At 38.8% G+C, this 20,730-nt stretch overlaps 1 protein-coding gene across 9 annotated transcripts in view; it reads right to left on the bottom strand.

Moving 5' to 3' along the window:
- The window catches only part of enah (ENAH actin regulator), a 138,688-nt gene that overhangs the window by 88,291 nt on the left and 29,667 nt on the right, over positions 1–20,730 (bottom strand). Inside the window, exon 1 of one of the 9 annotated variants that reach the window (XM_081602081.1) lies at positions 8,908–9,098. The exons of 1 other annotated variant lie outside the window; for it this stretch is intronic. In XM_081602081.1, coding sequence (XP_081458207.1) covers positions 8,908–8,921 — 14 coding nt within the window. In that variant the 5' untranslated portion in view covers positions 8,922–9,098. Of the gene's footprint in view, positions 1–274; positions 1,127–8,907; positions 9,099–20,730 lie in introns of those variants that run through there. 7 more of the 9 variants (XM_081602078.1, XM_081602079.1, XM_081602080.1 and 4 more) reach the window with 7 other exon arrangements.

The following is a 20,730-nucleotide window of genomic DNA, read 5'->3' as shown; positions in this document are numbered from 1 at the left end:
TCTTCCATTTAAAACAAACTTAAACTCTGTTAAATTTAGCATATTAAAACTGATATAATAATCACTACAACTAGTTGATCTGTGTTACATAAAGTGAGTTCAATCAACACTTGGCATTGCATCACCAAAGTCCTGTTTTATGAATCCCATCTACTAGTTAATGTTCCACCAAAATAGCAAATAGACACCAGGAATTATGACAGCCAAAGCTAAGCTTCCTAACAGAATGAGATGATGAGTTCAGGACTTAACCTCGGGTGAGGCAGGTACGTACCGGTGGATTTCCATTTTGGAGGCCAGCACACATCTCTGATTGAGGATGAAGCTGGAGGCTTTAGAGAAAGCAGCTGACGACTGGACCTGCATGGTTCCGGACAGTCTAGCTGCTCAGGTGACCCAGACAACACCACTTTAGTTTGCTCCCCCCAGCAGCCCACTTCCCCTGTAGCTGCAGCTTAGCGTTTCCGTCTTTGGGTCTTGTATCCCGGATGCCTCCAATCTTTAACTCAGCAGTTAAAGTGGTTGTTCCCTTCCTCTCTACAAATCAGCTTTCTTCATCATTAAACCAGAGTGCCAGCTAACCCCCCCTTCCTCACAAGCCCGGCCCCTCTCTCAGGCTCTAATGGAAGAATCCATAGCAGGGAGATTCCTTCTTCATTCATACATGCGATGTCAGTGAACAGCCAGGGAGCGGATGTGTGAGGGAGCCATCCAAACTGCCAGTCAGCGGTGTTTTTCCCATGACACTGACAGCTCACACAAGGCACGCACACAGCACATGCGCTTCTTCAGCCTTTTTGCTGTCGTGGCGACAGCAGAGGTATCCAGGCAACAGGCTCCCGCTTCCAGCACAGGTTGCTCTGGTGCTCCGTGGTGAAGGCAGCAGAGAGGAGAAATCACCGCGGTGGCATCACGCAGACCTGGATGGCTCGACTCGGTGTAGTATCTCCTCCAATGTGTTGGGGAGATAGATTCTTTCCTTCTGCAGCTTTTCGTGCCTTCTGTCCATCCGTTCTCAGTCTCGACTACATCTCTTTATACCTTTGTCTATCACTTGATCTCATACTCTCATCTGCCTCCTCCCTTCCTGCCTCCCAACTCCCTCTAGCTGCTTTTCATCTGTGTGACTCTCGGAGCGCCGGGCTCTCTCTAATTTACCGTCCACCCACCCAGCTCTTCCCTCTCTGTCTCTCCTTCAATCATTTCAAAACAAATGTGGCAAAAAAAGGGAAGTAGCAACGTTTGATGAACAAACTTTATATGAGCTATCTCCCAGCATTGCAGACTCAGTCCAGTCTTGTTCAACCATTTTCTTAATTTACTGAATCTGGGAGCAATACCCTGAAAGCTTGATTCTCCACATTTCTATTCCGTCAGCTACATTAAGCTGGCAGGGTGCAGCATAATCCATCAACAGACTCAACTGTACACAGCGAACAGAGTGATAAAGAACTTGGATGTTTTGCAGTTACAGTTACAATCAGCATTAGTCATCACCGATTTCACTAGTGCTAAATGGGAACAAAAGTACAGTCTGCAGACTGTTGAGCCTGATTTCCACATGCCTGGATTTAATCAGTTCTCCCAGAACGTCCAGATTACTCTTCATCTGCTGATCCTACGTGGTTCTTGTCCGTTTTCTGGAGCTACCTCCAGAGCTGGGAAAGTGTTTGAACAGCATTTATTGGATCTGGTCAAAGATACATTGAAATACATAGATAAAATATTAAAGGTTTGATTGAGTACTTTGTACTGTTTGATAACATTGGTGTTATTATGGCACCATTAATTTTTATTAAAACAGTTATTAATTAAGATTGATTTTCTTCTTATCCACTAAATAAAGGTAGAAAAAGATAATAGATTTTTTCAAAATATTAGTTACTTTTTTCAGTCAGAGAGTAGCTCAGTAACTGTAGCTGAAATACTTCAGTTTGAGCATCTTTACTAGAGGTGCAAAGGTAAATGTCACAGTAAACTGTGACATTTATAAAGTATATCCTTATCTACTGAAAAAACTGACTTTAAAAAAGTAGAATATCAAGACAAACTTTCTCAGTCAAACACTTTTATATGATAGATTAGATTAATCTATTAAATTCCCTCCACACACTACTCTATCTGCTTTCCTTTAATCAAACAGCAACTAAAGACGTTGGTCTCGTCTAAAAATCCCCAGCATTACTTCTTATTCAGACTCAGACATCTTTCAACATGTCTAAACCACTACCGTCATATTAATGGGCTTTTATTCAAAGAGAAGCGCCACTTCCTTCAATCCGACAAGCTCAGTTCAATATTCCAGTAAAACTGATGAACTGCAACTTCCTGCAGCTGTTTTGAACTAAACATATACTTGTTGAACATATGTTTTCTATTCTTTTATTTTTTTTTTCATCATTGAATCAAACTTTGTACCCAGAAGGCTGTTAACTTATTCATGGGAAGGTGTAATTACAATAAGTGCTGAAATAAAAGCCTTTTTTATTTTTCCCCTCGGACAGCTGGTTCAACAAGCATGAAATCAGCTGGAATAAAGGAAGCCAGAGATGACATGTCACTGAGAAACAATACAGCAAAAACACACCTTTATGGAAAGAAAGCAGACAGAACAACAGCAGCAGGACATAATGATTTATCCATGTTCATGTATCCCACTAGGACATCAATACAATGGAGCATTGGGCCATCGTAGATAGAAAAAAAAGAAGCATATTTCTGTCAACCAATTTAGAAATTTGGAGATTAATTTCTGAAATTTTCCAGAAAAAAACATTACTGAGGCTCAAAAGTCAAATTGTTTCAATTCTGGAAGTGTTTTTTTCTAGAAAATTTCTGAGACCAACCTCCATTTTCCTGAGATTTTTTCTTCTTAAATATTTTTTTGGCTTTTGTCACTCAGAAATGTCTTTGTTTCTTGTACAAAATTTCCGAAATTTTCCAACTGAAATGTTCCGAATTGTTTTTTTTTAAAATCTACAACGGACGTAATACGTCGCCATTCATTAACGCTGTTAAAATAAAGCTTTTAATGCAGCTCGTTGGCAAACATGTACAGCTTTATTTATTGTCTCATTAAGCTCAGTATAAATAAGTAAAGCACAAACTGGTGATGGAAGTACATGTGATGTGATCAGCGACGGGTGAGTTTGTGAGATTAACTTGCCACACTAATGGACAGAACTAATAAAGCAGATCTTTACAGGCAGGCTGAGGCAGAGAGCGTCCCGGGAACCAAGCTGTGATGGATGGAAGGTCTGTGGCTGGAGCAGTTTGTCACACTTGGGTGACAGTCAAAAGCTGTCTAAACAAGAACACACACACACACTCACACATCAGGAGCCATTACAACCAATTAGAGCAAGACATCGACAGAGAAGGATGCAAGAGCGGTGCTAGGCACCTGTAATAAGCTGCTGCCTCTTTTCACAGAACAGATGATGCGAGGGAGGAGAGGAGGAAGACGCGGGTAGGACAGGGGGAAAAAAGAACGAAACCAACTGCAAATAACATCATCATGGTGGTTAATAAGGATTAGAAATGGACAATAAATTCACACACACATAAGATGATGACAGGATGAGCAGAGGACACGGGATGAGAGCGGGGAGAAGTGAGCATTTCTCCCATGAGGCTTGATGCCATTTCAGCTTGCGACACTGCAGGAAGCAGCCGGGTACAGGTGGCTCAAATCGCACACACTGTCAAAAAAAACACACTACTTCACACACAACACTTCTAAAAGACCTAACACAGACACATGGTGCAACTGCTGAGAAAAATCCTAACATGGTGTACATGACTTTTAATCAGGTTATACACTACGTTGAACTTAAGTGTGAAATCAGATGATATCAGTGATTAATAAACCAAACTGTGAGCTGCTCATAATCCATCTGTCACATCTGCCACTTCAATGTCACAGATGGACATTGAAGGTTTATAAAGAGATCTATGTGATCTAATAGGATCTCTAGGTTCATAGAGTGAACTCAGAGCTCTAATATATAACTGGATCAACCATCAAATATACAGCAAAAACAAAATCTTATCAAGTATTTTTGGTCTAGTTTCTAGCCCAAATATCTTGGTACGTTTGAAAGAAGACAAGACCAACTTATCAGTAACTTTTAAGGAAGATATAGGAGCTTGTGTTTTAAGTCAATAATTCCTTAATATTAGTACTAGTTCCATTGGCAGATTATTTCACTTTGCAACAAGATATTTTCCCCATATTATAAAGTGCCATGGTTGTCCTATCAGACTGTCGGTTCCCGAAACCACACAAAAAAAAACTCGTAAAAGCACACACGGTTTCTGTACACTGTCTGGCAGATTGCACTGAGTAAAAGCTTGAGGGGCAATATGACCCCGTCTCCTAAGACTGCGGTAGAGTTAAAAATGTTTCCCCATCTGTGAGGAAAAAGAAAATTCTAATAAAAATTCGGTGACACTTTATTTTATTTTTTTAAAGATTTTTTGGGGCTCTAGTGGCCTTTATTTGACAGTTAATTGACAGGAAAGTGGGTAATGAGAGAAGGGGAAGATATGCGGCAAAGGTCACCAGGCCGGGAATCGAACCTGCGACAGCCACGTCAAGGACTAGGACCTCCATATGTGGGTTATGCTTAACCCCTGCACCCCCACAGCACACCCGGTAACACTTTATTTGACAGGGTGTGCATAAGACTGACGTGACACAGTCATAAACATGACATAACACCTGTTATTAGCATGAAGGAGTCTTCGTGAATATTTATGACTTTTGTCATAAAGTGTCATTCGGTAAATAATGACACTTTTAATGCAAAGTTGCTCTTAAAGTTGCTTAAAGTTGCTTAAAGTCCATTAAAAGAGGCAATTTTGCATTAAAGTATCATTATTTACAAAATAATGCAAAGTTGGCACTTTTAATGGACTTTCAATGCAACTTTCAGAGCAACTTTGCATTAAAAGTGTCATTTACCCAAATGACACTTCATGACAGCAATCATAAACATTCATAAAGACTCCTTCATGTTCCTAATAAGTGTTAAGTCATGTTTATGACAGTGTCATGTCAGTCTTATGCATACCCCGTCAAATAAAGCGTTAAAAATTCTAAAACTTTTTTGAAGAAAACCTTTTGTTTAAAATGCAATACAATTCAAACATCACTTTTAGTCTCTCTAGCCAAATGATGTTAGCCGAACTGTACAACATACCATGATCTGTACTAATAACCCCAGACAAAAGTTAAGAGTCTTTTGATAAGGAAACAAAAACGTCACCTGTAAGCTGCCATGAACAAGCTTGATGCATGTAGTGGATGCTTCCAGCTGAGGTGGTCAAGGACAGAAGACGGAGAATCGAGGACATTTTATTATGAAATGTGAAAATGTCAATTCTGTTGTGCAGTGCACACACTGGGCTGTGCCATTTTTTTTATTTAGTTTAAATGGATTTCTCACCTTATATACATTTAGTTTCTTTCCTGGCTGTACTTCTGTCGCTCACTATCTCCCTCCATAGTTGCTAATAGCACTAAGCATTAGTCAAAAGCTCATTGGTAGAAATGAGAGCATTATGCAACACAAATAATCATCTGGATGAAACACAGTAAATAGTCAAATATAACCTAACAAAGCCTTAAAAATCGAGGTCTAGAACTCATTCAATGAATCGTTACAGCTCTAATGGTAATATACGTTTCTGACATGATGGGCCATCAGTCAGCCACCTGCAGCAGCTCTGACCATGCATGCAGAGACCTGTCATCAAACTCCAGCTCCATCCTCTGGTTGTGATAAAGCAGCAGAACGTCTCAAAGCTGTCAGTGAATTTACTGCTGGAGTCCCTCTCTGGGCTGATTAAGTTCTGCTCTGCAGTCAGCTGTTAATAACAGCTGATGAATTATTAAGCGCCACATTGGTCAAAGTGTAGCTACAGGCTGAGGCCACACTGATAATTTAGACCTCCAGTCAGAGTTACACACAGTGAACCTTTAGCAGCGGGCTATGGGTCGGAAAAGTTACAATGCACTTCAGTGGCAATTCAATTTGAGTTTTTCAGTTTGTGAAAATGAAAGTGAATGAATATACAGATTAAAATGTGCAGTATGGTAGCACTGCTTGTCAATGAAACAGATGAACACGACTCTCTGGGCATATTCAGAGCTAATAAGCTCCATAACGAGTAGCAAACGGGTCCGTCCAACAGGAGTCCATAAAACAGACCCAACAGGGCGATAACAGAGACTTTAATATCTCAACTGAGGGGAAACCTCAGTCAAGTTAAAAGCTTTAACAGACAGGGACTCGGAACGTTTCAAAATAGAATTACTCATATAAAACAAGACAAAACAGATGTGGACACCTTTCCTCGGGTAAACTTAAATTCCCCAGTGTCATTTTACATGGGAGTGGACAGAGGGAACAACCCTGAAACAGAGAAATGTTTAGAAGAAATCACCCTATTTAAACTGCAGTTTCTATTTTCCTTAAATATTGTCCAGAACAAATCTTTAAATTTGATAAATTGACTTTATTCTTTTCCATAAACCTAAGCATCTTACAACACCAGTGAAAATAGCCTGTAGTGACCAAGCAGGTCACCACAGGATGAGTTCAGAACTCATGCAGCTTCACCTGCAGCCTTGTAGCTCAAATGCTGCTGGTAATAATTACAGCTGATGTGATCAAATAAAGCAAAGACTGAGAAGAGACTTCAATCCAAATATCTAATGTTCTACAGACTGCAGCTGAGGCAGATGCATACTTTTTTTGAAATGTTCTCATCTTCACTATGGTTCATATATTTACATTTAGATTACATTAAACTGACAGGAAGTTTCTTGTTGTGTGCCCAACTTTGGCAAATAATGGAGACGATGACAGACAGAAATCTCTATCTGGAGTTAATTTCCACACCACGGATCATACAAACAATGAGCTACATTATTGTGTCTGAGGGACGGGGCATATCTCTGTGTTGCTGTCATTACACCTGTGCAGCTCCTGCTGTCTAATCTGAACAATGATGTCATTGTAGCTGGCTGAAGCCTTCACACAGGCAGGATGCTGCAGGCAGACGGGCACCGATTCAAAACAGCAGCTCCAAAAAAACTAAAATAAAAATTTGTAATTCCACAAATATGTAATTATTAGGGCTGCAACTACAGTTTATTTTTTAGCAATTGCTTATGCTGATGATTAGTTGGATCAAACATTTGCCACATTCTGTAGATTTTTCATTTAGCCACTTGTGCCTTTTAGAAATGTATTCAAAGATGTAAACAGATGATTCAGTTATTTTTTTAATAGGAAAAAAAATTAAAAATGGAACAACACAGCATTCATTTAGAGAATACTTGATTATTTGTAGCAAAACAGCAGTTAAAAAAAATCCTTCTAACAACAGAGAAAAGCTCAACCTTTTCTGCTCGATTTATCAGTGTAGTGTGGAGCTCATTTGGTCAATTTAATTTTTAGTTTAACTTATTAATAATTGGATAGCAGAAGGTGATCAATAGAATATTTTCTTTACAGAAGTTGATGTAGGTGAAGCTAAAACTGCTAGAGTTTTAGGACATTTACAGATGAAGGATTTTCATCTCATATGCAAAATGTATATATTTTAATACATTTTATGGTTTATTTACTGCCCTGAGTGTGTTGTTCTTTCAAAAAATAAACTTTTTTCAGTATCCTCCAGTTAATGATTAATTGAGAATTATTACTTATTATTATGTTTACTCATTGCTTCATAGGTTGTTTACTAAAAGCTTAAAGATTGCTTGCATTTCACCTAAGGGGAGAAATTTGTATGCGACTATAAACAAGCCAATAAGAACTGTATGGTTAAGAGGTACATTATTCATTAATACAGAATTTAGAAAAAATGGCTTTCACATAGTTTTTTGTAGCTCTTAAAAAGAAATGGGCTAAAATCAGAACAAGCATGCAAAATAAGAGATTGGATATTGGTCACAATATCAGTAATTTATAGCAATAACATGTGAGATCAATTAAATTAAAACAAGATGACTTTTTTAAATGCTGTGTTCCACCTCCAACCAACAGTGAGAATTGCAAGCTTAGTTGCAAGTGAAAATATTTTAGCTCAACAAACCAATTGAAGGTTTAATCAGTTGGAAATGACTTTGCAATCTTCTAATAGTTTGAAAAGAAAGTTTGATCATTAAAGACTGAAACACATCTGCATGACCCTGGGCGATGAAGATGCAGTTTACCCATTGATGATTTAAAACCGCACACCAGTGAGTTAAGCCAGCAGGGGATTCTCACATTCAAGTTTATGGGACAGCAGATGGCATGAGCAATAGGAAATTCAGGAATGTAAAACTAACAAGGATTTTCTGTCACCAAAAGTATTGTTTGTTGAGGGAGTTTCTTTTGAAGATAAATTTCTCATATTTCAGTTTCTTTGAACTGGAACAGCAACTCCAGAAGCAGTGAAGGAGAAAAGTGCCCCATCACTTAACGGAGATGAATCTTATACTGTAAGTGAGGTGGAAATCCCCTCTGATAGGACTCTGAGGAGTTTAACAGCCGAGGCAGAGCTAAAAATATAAAAGATTTCTCATGAGGGAGAAAGGCTCAGAATACTGAATGAATTCATAGACAGCACTAAAAGCTAAAGTGTGTTCCTGTGCTGAGAGGAATGACAGGCGGCAGAGGTGAACAATAGTCCTGATGGGTTGATGGAACTGCAGAGAAAAGTGAGACCATCTACAGTAGCCCCACTTCTAAAGCCACTCTTTTATAAATGCTGACCATGCTCTGGGGTTGGTCATTGAGAGGGTACAAAAAGGAAAAAAAAAATTTGTTTTTTTTTTTATCCTGCGGCCCCTTTTGAAAATCGGCATCAGTCAACGTTAGTCAACAAAAAAACACCTCAGAAACTTACGAGTCACGGGTCATCTTGGCGTTGGCAACAGGTGAATCCAGCACCTTCACCTCAAAATAAAACTAGTCGGTATATTCTAGTTCTTTGAGTGTCTCCTTTATCTACAGACTGACTGAACAACTGCAGGGCTGACTGTAGGACAGTCCAACTGCCTCCGGATGGAAATGTGAACCAACCTTTGGACAGATGGCGACAGTAGAAAGGCACCCGACCAACCACAGGGTCCCAGCCCCCTCCCTGGAGCCTGGGCTAAAAGTGGAGCAGCTGAGTGGGCTCATGTAGGGGGGTGCAATGCCTCTGTTCAAGAATACCTCCCCTTACCATCCTGAAATAGATACCATGACCTAAACACGTCACCATCCTGAATTATGAGTGGGGATTGTTAGCACCGCTGGCTCATTATAAAGCAGATGTTTCCTTCTATGGCTCATCCTGAAACACAGGGTAAGCAGGTGCATCAGATTAAGAAGCAATTGGAAATTATTCTACACAAACATTCTCATTACAATGGTGAAGTCTGTTCCTGGGGCAAGATTTTGGGATGAAGTCAAGTAATGCTAGAGATCTTTGCAAAAAAAAGGGGGAAAAAAAGTTTGATTTCTAATGACATCATTCAGTGACAAAGGTCGGCTTTTAACTTTCTGTTTATGTTCAGTACCTTCAGATTATGTATTCCAGGTTTCTTCTGAAAATATTCACTTTTTCCCCCTCAACAATAAACAAGAGAAAGCAGCTATACTGAGTAGTGCTTATGATACCAAGTGTGGTGTTGGCAGTGGTGAACCAGTGGTACGTCATCAAGTCCTAAATAAACCCAGATTAAAATAAGAAATAAAATAATAAAATATAAGTGATGTTATGTTTACAGGGTTGTACTGAGAAAGAAATGGAAAAAAACAGTTGTAATCAATTGTGGGAGAATATATTTGATCCATATATTTATCATTGGAATAACATGGACGTGCAGCCAGGGGAGGAAACCTTCATCTATAATCCTAAAATAAGTATATGAAAAGTAAAATAGATGTGAACAATGATAAAAGAAAATACATTTTTCCACCTCAATTTTCTATAAATTAGTACCAAGGTGGAGGGGTTTGAGTGTCCCAATGATCATATTAGAGATGTTGTTAGGGATTTCATTTTAGGGTCACCCAAGGCACTCAACTAGTCCCAAGTGAGAGATCAGACCAAGTGTAGCTCAAAGATACCATATGATGATTGACACCAATGGAAGCAGAGTTCCCTCACCCGGACGTGGGTCACCAAGACCCCACTTTGGAGTCTGGCATGGAGCCACTCTTTGGGCCCTGGGGGAGGACGCCAACCAGACCTGGCAGGCTCAAAATGTTAATGGCAAACATATTGTGAGGGTCTGTTGGGAACACCTGGCAGAGTCTTCTGTGAGCCTGAGCTTCAATTGATGCAGGAAAAGGTAGTGGTCAGGTAAACACTTTGAATTGCCTTGATGCTGAAAATGTGCTATATAAATAAAATTACCTTACAGAAAATGTTTTAGTGCTGGGTTTGCTTGTAAGGGTTTCCTCACCACGTTCAAAAGTACAAAAACATTTCACTTAATGGCATGCAAACCACTTTTTAATTATTGTTATTCTGTCTCTCCACAATAAAATGAGACTGCTTTACAATCTAGACACTTTGCTTTTGTTTGCATGTCAGCAAACTAAGTAAGTCAGCAGTAATACTCATTCTCATCTCAGGGATCAGTGAGCATGGTTCCGGTAAATAAGGATGTGTTGGAATGGCAACTAGAGCTAGTTAAGGAAAACCAAATACACATAATTGGAGCTGCTTTGTAAAGCTAAATGTAAGAACCACTGAGTGAAACTTAAAAAAATAAATAAATAAATAAATAAAAAATGGTGTGCTTAGTCCTCAAGTGTGTCAGATCCACTTAGAACATACTTGCGATCCTTTCACAAAAGCCTTGAATGTAACATAAAGAGAGATACGGTTAGATATACATGGCAGATGTATAACAGATGAATTAGATGACCATAAACTACTGATCATCTAATTCAAGTACAACACTTACTAACAGCACCTTCATGGCATTAGCTTGAATTAACTCTACCATACCACTGCTGGTTGAACCAAGTGAAAACATGAATTATTAGTCAGTTTGAGTGAATGGCGTTTTTAAGAGTCAAAAAGTTGGAAAGGTTTGCTACCTTACTTTTAAAAATAGGGGAGATGTAGATGTAAAGGGGATCTTTGAAGAGTATAGAAATGAAATGTGATGGAGGTGATGCGTCTCTTCAGTCCCCAACAACAGCTCTGTACTGTATGTACCACTGAAAGTCGATAGGTAAAAGTCCTTCACCAAGTCACTGCACGTCTTGACCCTAATAGGATATGGAGTTTTGAAATGGTTCATGTGAAAGCAACATGGAGGTAAAGGTAAAAAGGTAAAGATAATTTTATTTATATAGCACATTTTCAGCAACAAGGCAATACAAAGTGCTTTACAGAATTTAAAAGTAAATACAATGTTGAATGTATCCAGGTTCTCTCTTTCGCACAAAGTAGGAGTCATGTTTAGGGGTGTGACCCAATGCTTCAGTGGAGCAGACCTGAAATAGATCGAGCTGTCTGCAGATTCTCATCATAGGGTTTCAGTCTGAGCACATGGACTGGGTCTCAGCATGGGCTACAATGAGACTTTTATGTTTAGTAATATAATTATGCAATACTGATGCAAATATTTAAAAACAAAATGTATTAAATGATTACATTGGTACTTAAATCAACAATGATTGTTTATAACATTTGCTCATTCTTATTTAGATACAGACTTCAGCTAAATTTATTCATAGTTTTCAACTCGATAGTATTGAGAATGGAATGCCTTTTGAAGTTCCACTACTTATAGAGAAATATTGGGAGTATAACAAGCCGATCGTAGGTAGGTAATTAGCTAGACTATGTGTTTATTGGATTTTGTTTATATCTGCCATTATAAATCTTGCTTTGTGTTACAAGACCCTTTAATTCTCCCTTTACAGGCCTTCCCTTTTGCCAGGCCACACCTGTAAATAAGAAATTGGTTTTTAATCTGGTTTTACCTGGTTAAATAAATGTATAATAATATAAAGAAAAAAAATCTGCTCAAATACAGCTTCCAGTCAGCTTCTTTAAAACACTGTAGTTTCAAAAACAGCGTCTCATAAAAATAAAAAAAATTAAAAATCCAGTTTTTTCCAGATTTAGTTTCCAGTGAATACTGTCCTTTTTCTAGCATCTAGAAATGTTTGCATGGGCTTGTGGTACATACAGCAAAAAGAAAGGCACTTTCTCTGTAATCAAATCAACAGGGTTTGAGCTGCAAGGTCAGGTATAGCAGCACATTTTAGGAGTTTCGAAACAGGAACATTTAGAAATCTTGGCATAATTTAATACTAAAATCTGGCCAAGGCCTAGAGTGAACTGAAAAGAAAGTTTAAGAGAAATGTAGAAAAGTGCTTTAATGGACTCGATCCAGCAGCCACAAACAAAGACCCTCCTGACAAAAGCAGGAACATCCCACATTAAAGTAGCGTTTAAACTATAAAATGTTCTGATCAGTCTGAGATGACTGAAGTATTTCTGGAAACTACAGATCATTTTTCCTGAGTTGAGGAAGACTTATTGATTGGTGTAAACTACAAAGGAGGGACTGAAGGAAGGAAGAAGCAGCTAAGAAATATCCAGTGTAATAAACCTCCTCCTGACTAAATGGACACAGAGTGAATGTATCGCTTCTTTCAAAGTTTCCCACTCCCCCTCCCTCCTTCTGCCCACTCTCAAACACTTTCTCCTTTCATTCATCCCTTTCCCTCTGGCTCATACTTCTGCACCAATCCTGTCTCGGTATCTTCTCCTCTCCCACTCTGTTCATCTAAACCCCCTCTTTCGCCCTCTCTCCATTTCTCCCCGCCGCCATTCCTTTTGTCCTCTGTCCCTCGTCTTGTCTCCTCACCTCACCTCTCATGCTAATGGGCCATTGATGTGGTCTCTATGGTGATGTACTTTTCCTTCCACTGGAGAGGAGCGGGCCAGTGGACTGAGCCGATTAGTGGAAGAGAGCAACCTGTGAATGTTTGAGCTCACAACTGTGTCAGCCTGTACACACAGTGAGGCTAAAGCTAACTATGCATGAGGGTGTGTGTGCGTGTGTGTGTGTACATGGAAAACAAAAAACACAGATGGGCCAGCATGGCTGCTGATTTGACTGTTTGCGGAGCAGCAAACATGAGCTGTTACCATAATAAGCACCAAGGGTCCCCTCTATTAAACTGCAGCGTGGTTCCTTGCGGACACACGAGAATACGAGTGGGTGAAAGATTAAGAGGGAGAGTTTTAATAATCGCAAAAAACGTTTCCTGTCAACACAACATGAGTAAAGACGAATTCTTCCACGGTGAGAAAGCAGAGGGATTTATATTGGGAACTAACCAGAAATAAGATGCCAAATTATTTCAGTAAGAGGTTTTGGCACAGATTCTGTGAGCTACACAGAGCAGCCTGCAAGCGGCTCCTCAAAGAGCTCTGCAGGAGGCTAAGCCTGGCCCAGCTGGGAAATGATAGGACAGACTGAGAAAATGAACACAAATCAGCAGGAAAAGCAATATAAGACTAGAAACACGACGAAGAGGAAGAAAAGGCTTACTAAAGTATGCATTATATCAGAACTCTAGTGATATTTTATTGGGATATTAGGTGAATGATAAAAGATAAATAATGCCATTTGCTTTCATATAAAAATCTGAAAAGTGCGGTGTGCATTTGTAGTCTGCCTCTGTGTCAGGACTTAGAACTACTGTTGCTGCTAGTCTATTGGTAGTACGTCTGTAACAGCTTTGGACATTAAAGAAGGAATATTATATCAATTCTTTGCACAGCAGCTTCAGTCAGATTATATAGAGATAGTGTATGAACATCAATATTCAAATCATCCAACAGATTCCCAACTGGATTTTGGTCTGGGATTTAACTAGGACATACTTTGATCTAAACTGCTTATTTCTAGCTCTGGTTGTGTGTTTAGAAGTGCTGAAAGGGGAGCCTCCACCCTGGCCTCGTGTTTTGGAGTCTTAAGCAGTTTTTCCCCAACATGACGCAGCCACTACTGTGCTTCACAGTGAGTCACAGGATGGTGAGTTCAAGGCGTTATGTCTTCAGCCACATTTTGATCTGCCATTTAACAAGGACAAGATTATTGACCTTCCTAGCCAGTCTCAGTTTAGTCTTGGTGGGTTTGAACTTGTGCCTTGGTCTATTATCATTTAAGGGTTAGGGTTAAGATACGTTTTTAGAACCTAACCCTGCTTTAAACTTTTTATAATGTTATCCCTGAAAAATCTGTGTTTTTTATCAACTAGATGGATTTAGAAGGGAACTGGTTCCACTAATTTTATTTAGGAACATTAGCGTCAAGGGACACTAAATTAAAATGTACACTGCACTTCAGATTTGAAATAAAAATATTGAAAACCTGTTTTTCCCCTTCCACTTCACAATTATGCAACACCTAGTCACATAAACTCCAGTAAAATATAGTTTGAGTTTTGAACATAAAACACGAGAAAGCCTTGAGAGCTATGAATCATTTTCTAAAGAAATATATAAAAGAGAAAGAGATACAACATGGGGTATTTTTGTCATAATGTGAGCAGTTCGTTATGAAGCATTATGACAACACATCTTGTTGTCATCTGTAATGACGACAAGATGTGTGGCAGAGAACTGGTTTTAGATGGAAAGTTTGACTAACCACAGTCTTCCTTTAGGAAAAAATTCTCAGCTTTCAATCCACACTCAGAGAACATTTATCATTATGTCCTAATAAGGTCAAATACACTGCATCTGGCAGAAATTTGGATGGAGGCAGTGAAACCTAAGAGCACAGTGGATTTAAAAAGTCTACACACCCCTAACAAAATGCCAGCTTTTGCAATGTTACCAAGATAAATCATTGTAGAAGTTTTTCCCCCAACCTTTGATACAACCAATCAACTGCACAACTCAATTGGAAAAAAAGAGATTTTTTAGAGGGGAGGAAATGGAAACTAAATCAATGTGATCACATAATGGTGCATACCATCTTGTAGCTCAGCATTAACCACCATGTTATGCTGTTGTAGATTGTCAGCCATCCAGAAAAAGCTAATTTTCAACTAGAAGCTTTTTGGATGATAGCAGCAATGATGCGAATGGTAGAACCAAGTCAACAAAAGCATGGCTTCACAACAAGTGGGCCAAGCCAGCAACACAATCAATAACAGTGTGGTAATAAAATCAAAAGGTGCTTCAACAAGGCATTAGTTCAGGGAAGTGCGTTTTGATTATGTTGTAAAACGGGGAGGCAGCTGTTTTATTTGCTCCCTTATTCAGGTGCCTTTGAAAAGGAAAAAAAATAATCACAATTTTACCATTTATTCTTTATTTACCCTCCCCAGTAGATTTCAATTAGTTTTTCCAGAGTTGTTTAAGTTATCTTACACCTAAGGCGAGAAAAATTTATTATTTTAACTTTCATTTTGTTTAGGATTTTTTTACATCACAAGAACAAGCCATTTAATAGAGTAGTAAACAGTTTTTATATTCATATCTACTTCAATTTGTTTAAGTACCTGACTAAAGCTGATTGTCACAGTATTGGCAAGATTTCTTTAATGCTGGTTAAGAGGAAAAACACAAACTGGGTAAAGATTGTGTCGACAAAGTAAAAGGAGGAAACGTACAGCGGTTTTAGTAGTTGCTTCAGACTGAGATTATTCAGTCACATTCATATTAATTCTTAATTTGCCAATGATTAATGCAAAAGAACCCGCAGGAATAATCCTGGTTCACTTTGGGTGCATGTTGGACACACAGACAACCTGAAGCTACAAACTATGCTTAATCCTATTATAGGCACGTTATGTCCAGACTGAGTTCCAAAAGGGTATATTGATTATTGAAATAAATTAATAAATTTAGCAAATCAGTTAACTTGAAAATACTGCACTCTACATGTGAAAAATCATCAACAATGATTGCTTTACTGCAATCTAGCAACCCATAAGATGCAAACATACATTCTACAGCAACAAAACCGAAAATAATGTGGATAACATAGATAAACTGACAAAATAAACAAAGATCTAAAAGTCCTAGCACAATGCTGCCATCGGAGGGTGCTGGTCTCTCATCAGGGCTCCGTTTCCCTCAGCTATCTTGTGACACCAGTAGCCATCTACATTACCGCGCTTGACACTTCATCTCTATGTTCTGTCTTTGCCCTGGGTGGTTGACTCCAGGTACTTCAATGCTTCGTCATTCAGTGGCGAAGCATTGAAGTACTTTGGCTCTGAGTCTGCATGCCTGCAATGCTACTAGTTGAATGTTTTTATTTGGATATGTACCGTTGCAAAATTTTTGCTCCATACAAAAAGGGGAAAATTCCATGAATTGTCCTTTTTAAATCCATTTATCAAAGTGTCTGGCCAATGAATTTGAAGATGAGTTTTTCCCCCAAAGTAGTACACTAAAATAACTCTTGCGTGTTTGATGGTGATAAATGCCCTAAAGGCTTGCTCCACATGAATTGTAACTTTATATGATAATAACCTTGCTGAATATTAGGGCGCCTGTAATCTGCTGCTGGGAAATGCTGAGATGCTTTTTGCATGCAAGGGTGATTTCAATGACATACTGCGAGATAGCGGAGCTGCAGGCAATAAGCAGTTATCACGAGCTAGCATGGTGATAAAGCTGACAGGTTATCACTGCAACTGAAGTATTCTGCTGATTTCTGCTTTCCCCCATTTGCATGAGAAATGTCCCCTTCACCCTCCTGTCTCAGAACCAACATCAGGCAGCTGATACAAAAACCAACAGGCAGACTTGATGTGCTGCTCAGTCTTTGGCCTCTCCACCGGGGTGTTGTGTTTTAGTCACATGTCCAGTTTGCTGCTGACTTGCTTCATGTCTGTTTTGAAAGGAGGAGAGCGGCTTGCAAAGAGGTATTGTTGAAAATTTTCCTACTCTGCCTCCTCTGCATCTATTTTATGCAGATTCAATGGAATGCCACTCACACAGAAGTCAATCTGAAGCCCTTTCAGTTACACTTATTTGGGACACGAATGTAATGTCACCTTTATCTACAAAACATCACAAAAGTATTCAAATGTCTACAAGTTTCTCACCTTTTGTCTTTATACCAATTTATAATTTATAGAACAATGGGTTTTTTTTTTCACATGGGCAGCTAAGATTTTTGAACTTCTGATTTAACCTATTTCTTAATACAAAAGACCAGGTGGTAACACTTTATTTGAAGGGGTGTGCATAAGACTGACAAGACACCGTCATAAACATGACATAATATCTGTCATGACCATGAAGGAGTCTTTATGAATGTTTACAACTGCTGTCATGAAGTGCCATTTGGTAAATAATGACACTTTTAATGCAACGTTGCACTCAAATTTGCACAAAAAGTCCATTAAAAGTGTCAACTTTGCATTACAGTTTATAACACTGTCATGCCAGTCTTATGCACACCCCTTCAAATAAAGTGTTACAGTACAGATCTAGATCTAAACTGTCTGCTCTGTGAAAACATATGTAGGGTAACAAGCATGGCGGGCCACCAGTCTAAGTGTTGTATGTTTATTCATTTTCAATAAGTTTTTTATGCACCAGTATCAGTGACAACCCAAGACGGGTTTTATCTTGAGCGTGTAGTATGAGTGATGTGAGCACATACATCTGTGTGGACAAAGAATGACGTGTGTGTTTACACCTCAAACGCTCACTGTTCTGGCTCGAGCTTGGTTCTGTGTCTGCGCTTGCACCTTAATAAAGTTCATGTTGATCAGCCACACCACCAACCAATCACAGACAGGTCTTTATTCCAGACTATTCCCTGCAAATGGCTTGTTTTAAGATTCACTGGCTGATTACTTCATTAGGATTTAACTGATGTGCAAGCAAATATTTATTTTAATTACATTTTTTGTGTGTTTGCATTTTTTAAGATGCAATAGTTGGTGTTTAAGTATGGTCAGTAACTACCTAGTCATATTTTCTGTCAACTTCTAAGTTGTTGGGGTTTTTTTGGACATAAAAACACAGTGGGTCGGTGTTGGACTACCCTAGCGCTACTACCACCAAGTTTAGCAAGTGTTCTGGGGGAAACTCTGGTATGTGTTTTGTGAATGAGTATTTGAAGAAGAATCTAAATTCTCCTGTTAACCTTTAGTTTGGTTTTAACCTTAGAAGTAGCAATTTTATTGAGTTTTTAGGCGATAAGCAATACTGACCTCTAGAATATTTGACAAGCTGAATCAAATGCTATTAAATCAAAACATCATCAATGATCAACTTGGGTGGTTGGAAAGAACATTTCCAATAAAACCCAGTGTGTGAAAGCTAGGAGCATTTCATCAAGTCCATCTACTGTACTTTTTGCAGAAACATTGACAAATCCACTAATTGTGGGTTCTCTCAATACCAACAAGTATTAAATTTACAAAAATGGTCAAACCACTCAAATTTGGATGACACTTGTCATAGTGCAACTTAGAGTTGCCTATGAGCAAATGTACATTGCAGAGGCTGCAGGCCACCATTACTCTGTCAACTGATGAGTTGACAAGCTTTCATTAGTCATGTCAGTAGTTTTCATTATAGCGACTGTTTCACCAACTTTCAACTTGTGACACTTCATGGATGCTTTGCAACTTTTAAGGAGACACCCACACAAAACAGACAACAGCAACACTTCAGAAATGTATAAGCCTAACTCCTAACTACTCCTAACACTTTGTCCCATTATGACTTTCAGTGAGTAGGAAGGTGGTGGAAAGACTGACAGAAAGGACAGAGAATTCTCCATAAAATGGCAGCAGACACTGCATGCTGATGCTTTGTGGTAGTGGCATAGTTTCATCATCATGACACTTTTCTTAATCTAGTCTAGGTTGTATGTTCGGTTACTTTCTATCAACTGATTGCAGGAGGCTATGTTTGTTTTAGTTTTGTCCTACTTTGTTTTGAGTAGGAATCAATCTCAGTCAAAACTATGTAATTAATATATTTAAGACTCAAGAAGTAAAATTGTCTATTTTTTAAGACGGTGTCATTTCAGTAATAGGACATGGGTTTTTTTGGTCAGCATAAGCACAAAACGCTACAGAGATCCAACACATCCATTGTTCTTCAACTTAAGATGAATGGAATTCATTGATTCGGACAATTATATTCTGCAAGTTAGGTTTAAAATACATAACAGTATAAAACCAGCATACTTACAAAATGATTTATTAAAAGAAATAACATTCATAATCGGAGAGGATCAGAGATTAAAAAAAAAATCTAAGTCAGAACTACAGTTCTTCTGTATTTTTACAGAACCACTCCATCCCCTCCACATCTCTCCCCTCCACTTCAGTCAGCCTTCACAGACACGTCACAGCTGGCAGAACGAATCAGAAAGAAGACTTCACCTCTGTGCATCATCTCAGTAACGTTGCAGCCACCTCTGTCAGAGCAAGAGCCACCTCTCACCAAATGTACATCTATTGTTTTGGGCTTTTTATAGAACGGATTAGGATGAAAAGAACATTACATAAGTGCTTGGTTGACAAAATAACTGCTCTCTTACAGGGTCCATGTTAGGTAATGTCACATACTAAAAACAAAGCCGGTAATCTTTGCTGTGTGCATCATCATCAAAATCACAGCCTCTCATATTTCCTGTGAACAGCACAGCACTCTGCTTCATACAGATGTACACCATGCGACATTATGAATCCTGACCACGTCGATTAGTACTGAATATTTTCCGTTTCTGAGACTCTCGGTTCATGTTCCTAAGTTTTTGCTAGCAGAAGATAAATAATTAAAAGTCGGATACTGTTGGTTGATTCCAACTTTTTTTTTTTTTAAAACATGGGAAGGTGGATGAAAAAAAATTAGAACAGCCACAATATCAACAAGAGAAGCAAAAATAACCCTCCCATCCCCTCACCTGGCTTTCTGTTTTCTCTGCATGTTCTCAATTAGTGGAAATATTTGTGGAAGAGAAGATGGAGGCCTCCTGCCTCCATCCCATTGTAACAACCATCCTGTCTCCCTTTACTGCCCATCCTCCCCTCTGCCAGTAGAACTGAGCTTTCTCCAAACACTACTTGAAGAAAATATTCAATTAGTACCAGTATTCAGACACAAGAGATGCAATAAGAAAACTAGCTAATGAAGAAAATATGTTTTTCCCCCCCTTGGCCAAAAAACGTCTGATCAGTCAGTCACATGTAAACAAAAACAAACAAAAAAAACCTGGACTTTATTGAAAATAATCATCACTGTTCTGTGTGGCCTCTGTTGCTGAGTGCTTTAGCTGGCCATTTTCATAATAAGTGCTCAAGACAAAGCATATGAAGAGAAGAAGCTATCTAAAATATATTTTTTCTGCATTGTTGAGCTAGGTCTGTGGTTCATTCAGGCTAGAAGGGGGAGCTATACTTTCAGGAGATAACAGGACGGCTGCTGGGGGTCATGCTAGACCTGGAAATGTTGGAAGCTTTTTGAAATGTCAGAGGTAACGTAAGGGTTTATATTCTCTGGGATACACAAAGACTACCGTGCTTGGTCTGATAAACACCCTTTAAAATGGGTAACTTCACAATCATTGTTTTCAAGTAAAAAACAAAGACTGCAAATATTCAATGCTAGCTTAGCTGTTTTAATCTAAATTGCCAACAATGAGTAGCAATGTCAAAGTTTTACAAAACCTGTAAATGGGAAAATGGCCACAAAATCCTTGTGCCACTTTTC

The sequence above is a fragment of the Poecilia reticulata genome, chromosome 21, assembly GCF_904066995.2.
Source record: "Poecilia reticulata chromosome 21, P_reticulata-male-v2, whole genome shotgun sequence".
NCBI classification, from domain to species: domain Eukaryota; kingdom Metazoa; phylum Chordata; class Actinopteri; order Cyprinodontiformes; family Poeciliidae; genus Poecilia; species Poecilia reticulata.
Note: the sequence above shows the minus strand (reverse complement) of the source record. Positions and strands in the feature narration are given on the sequence as shown.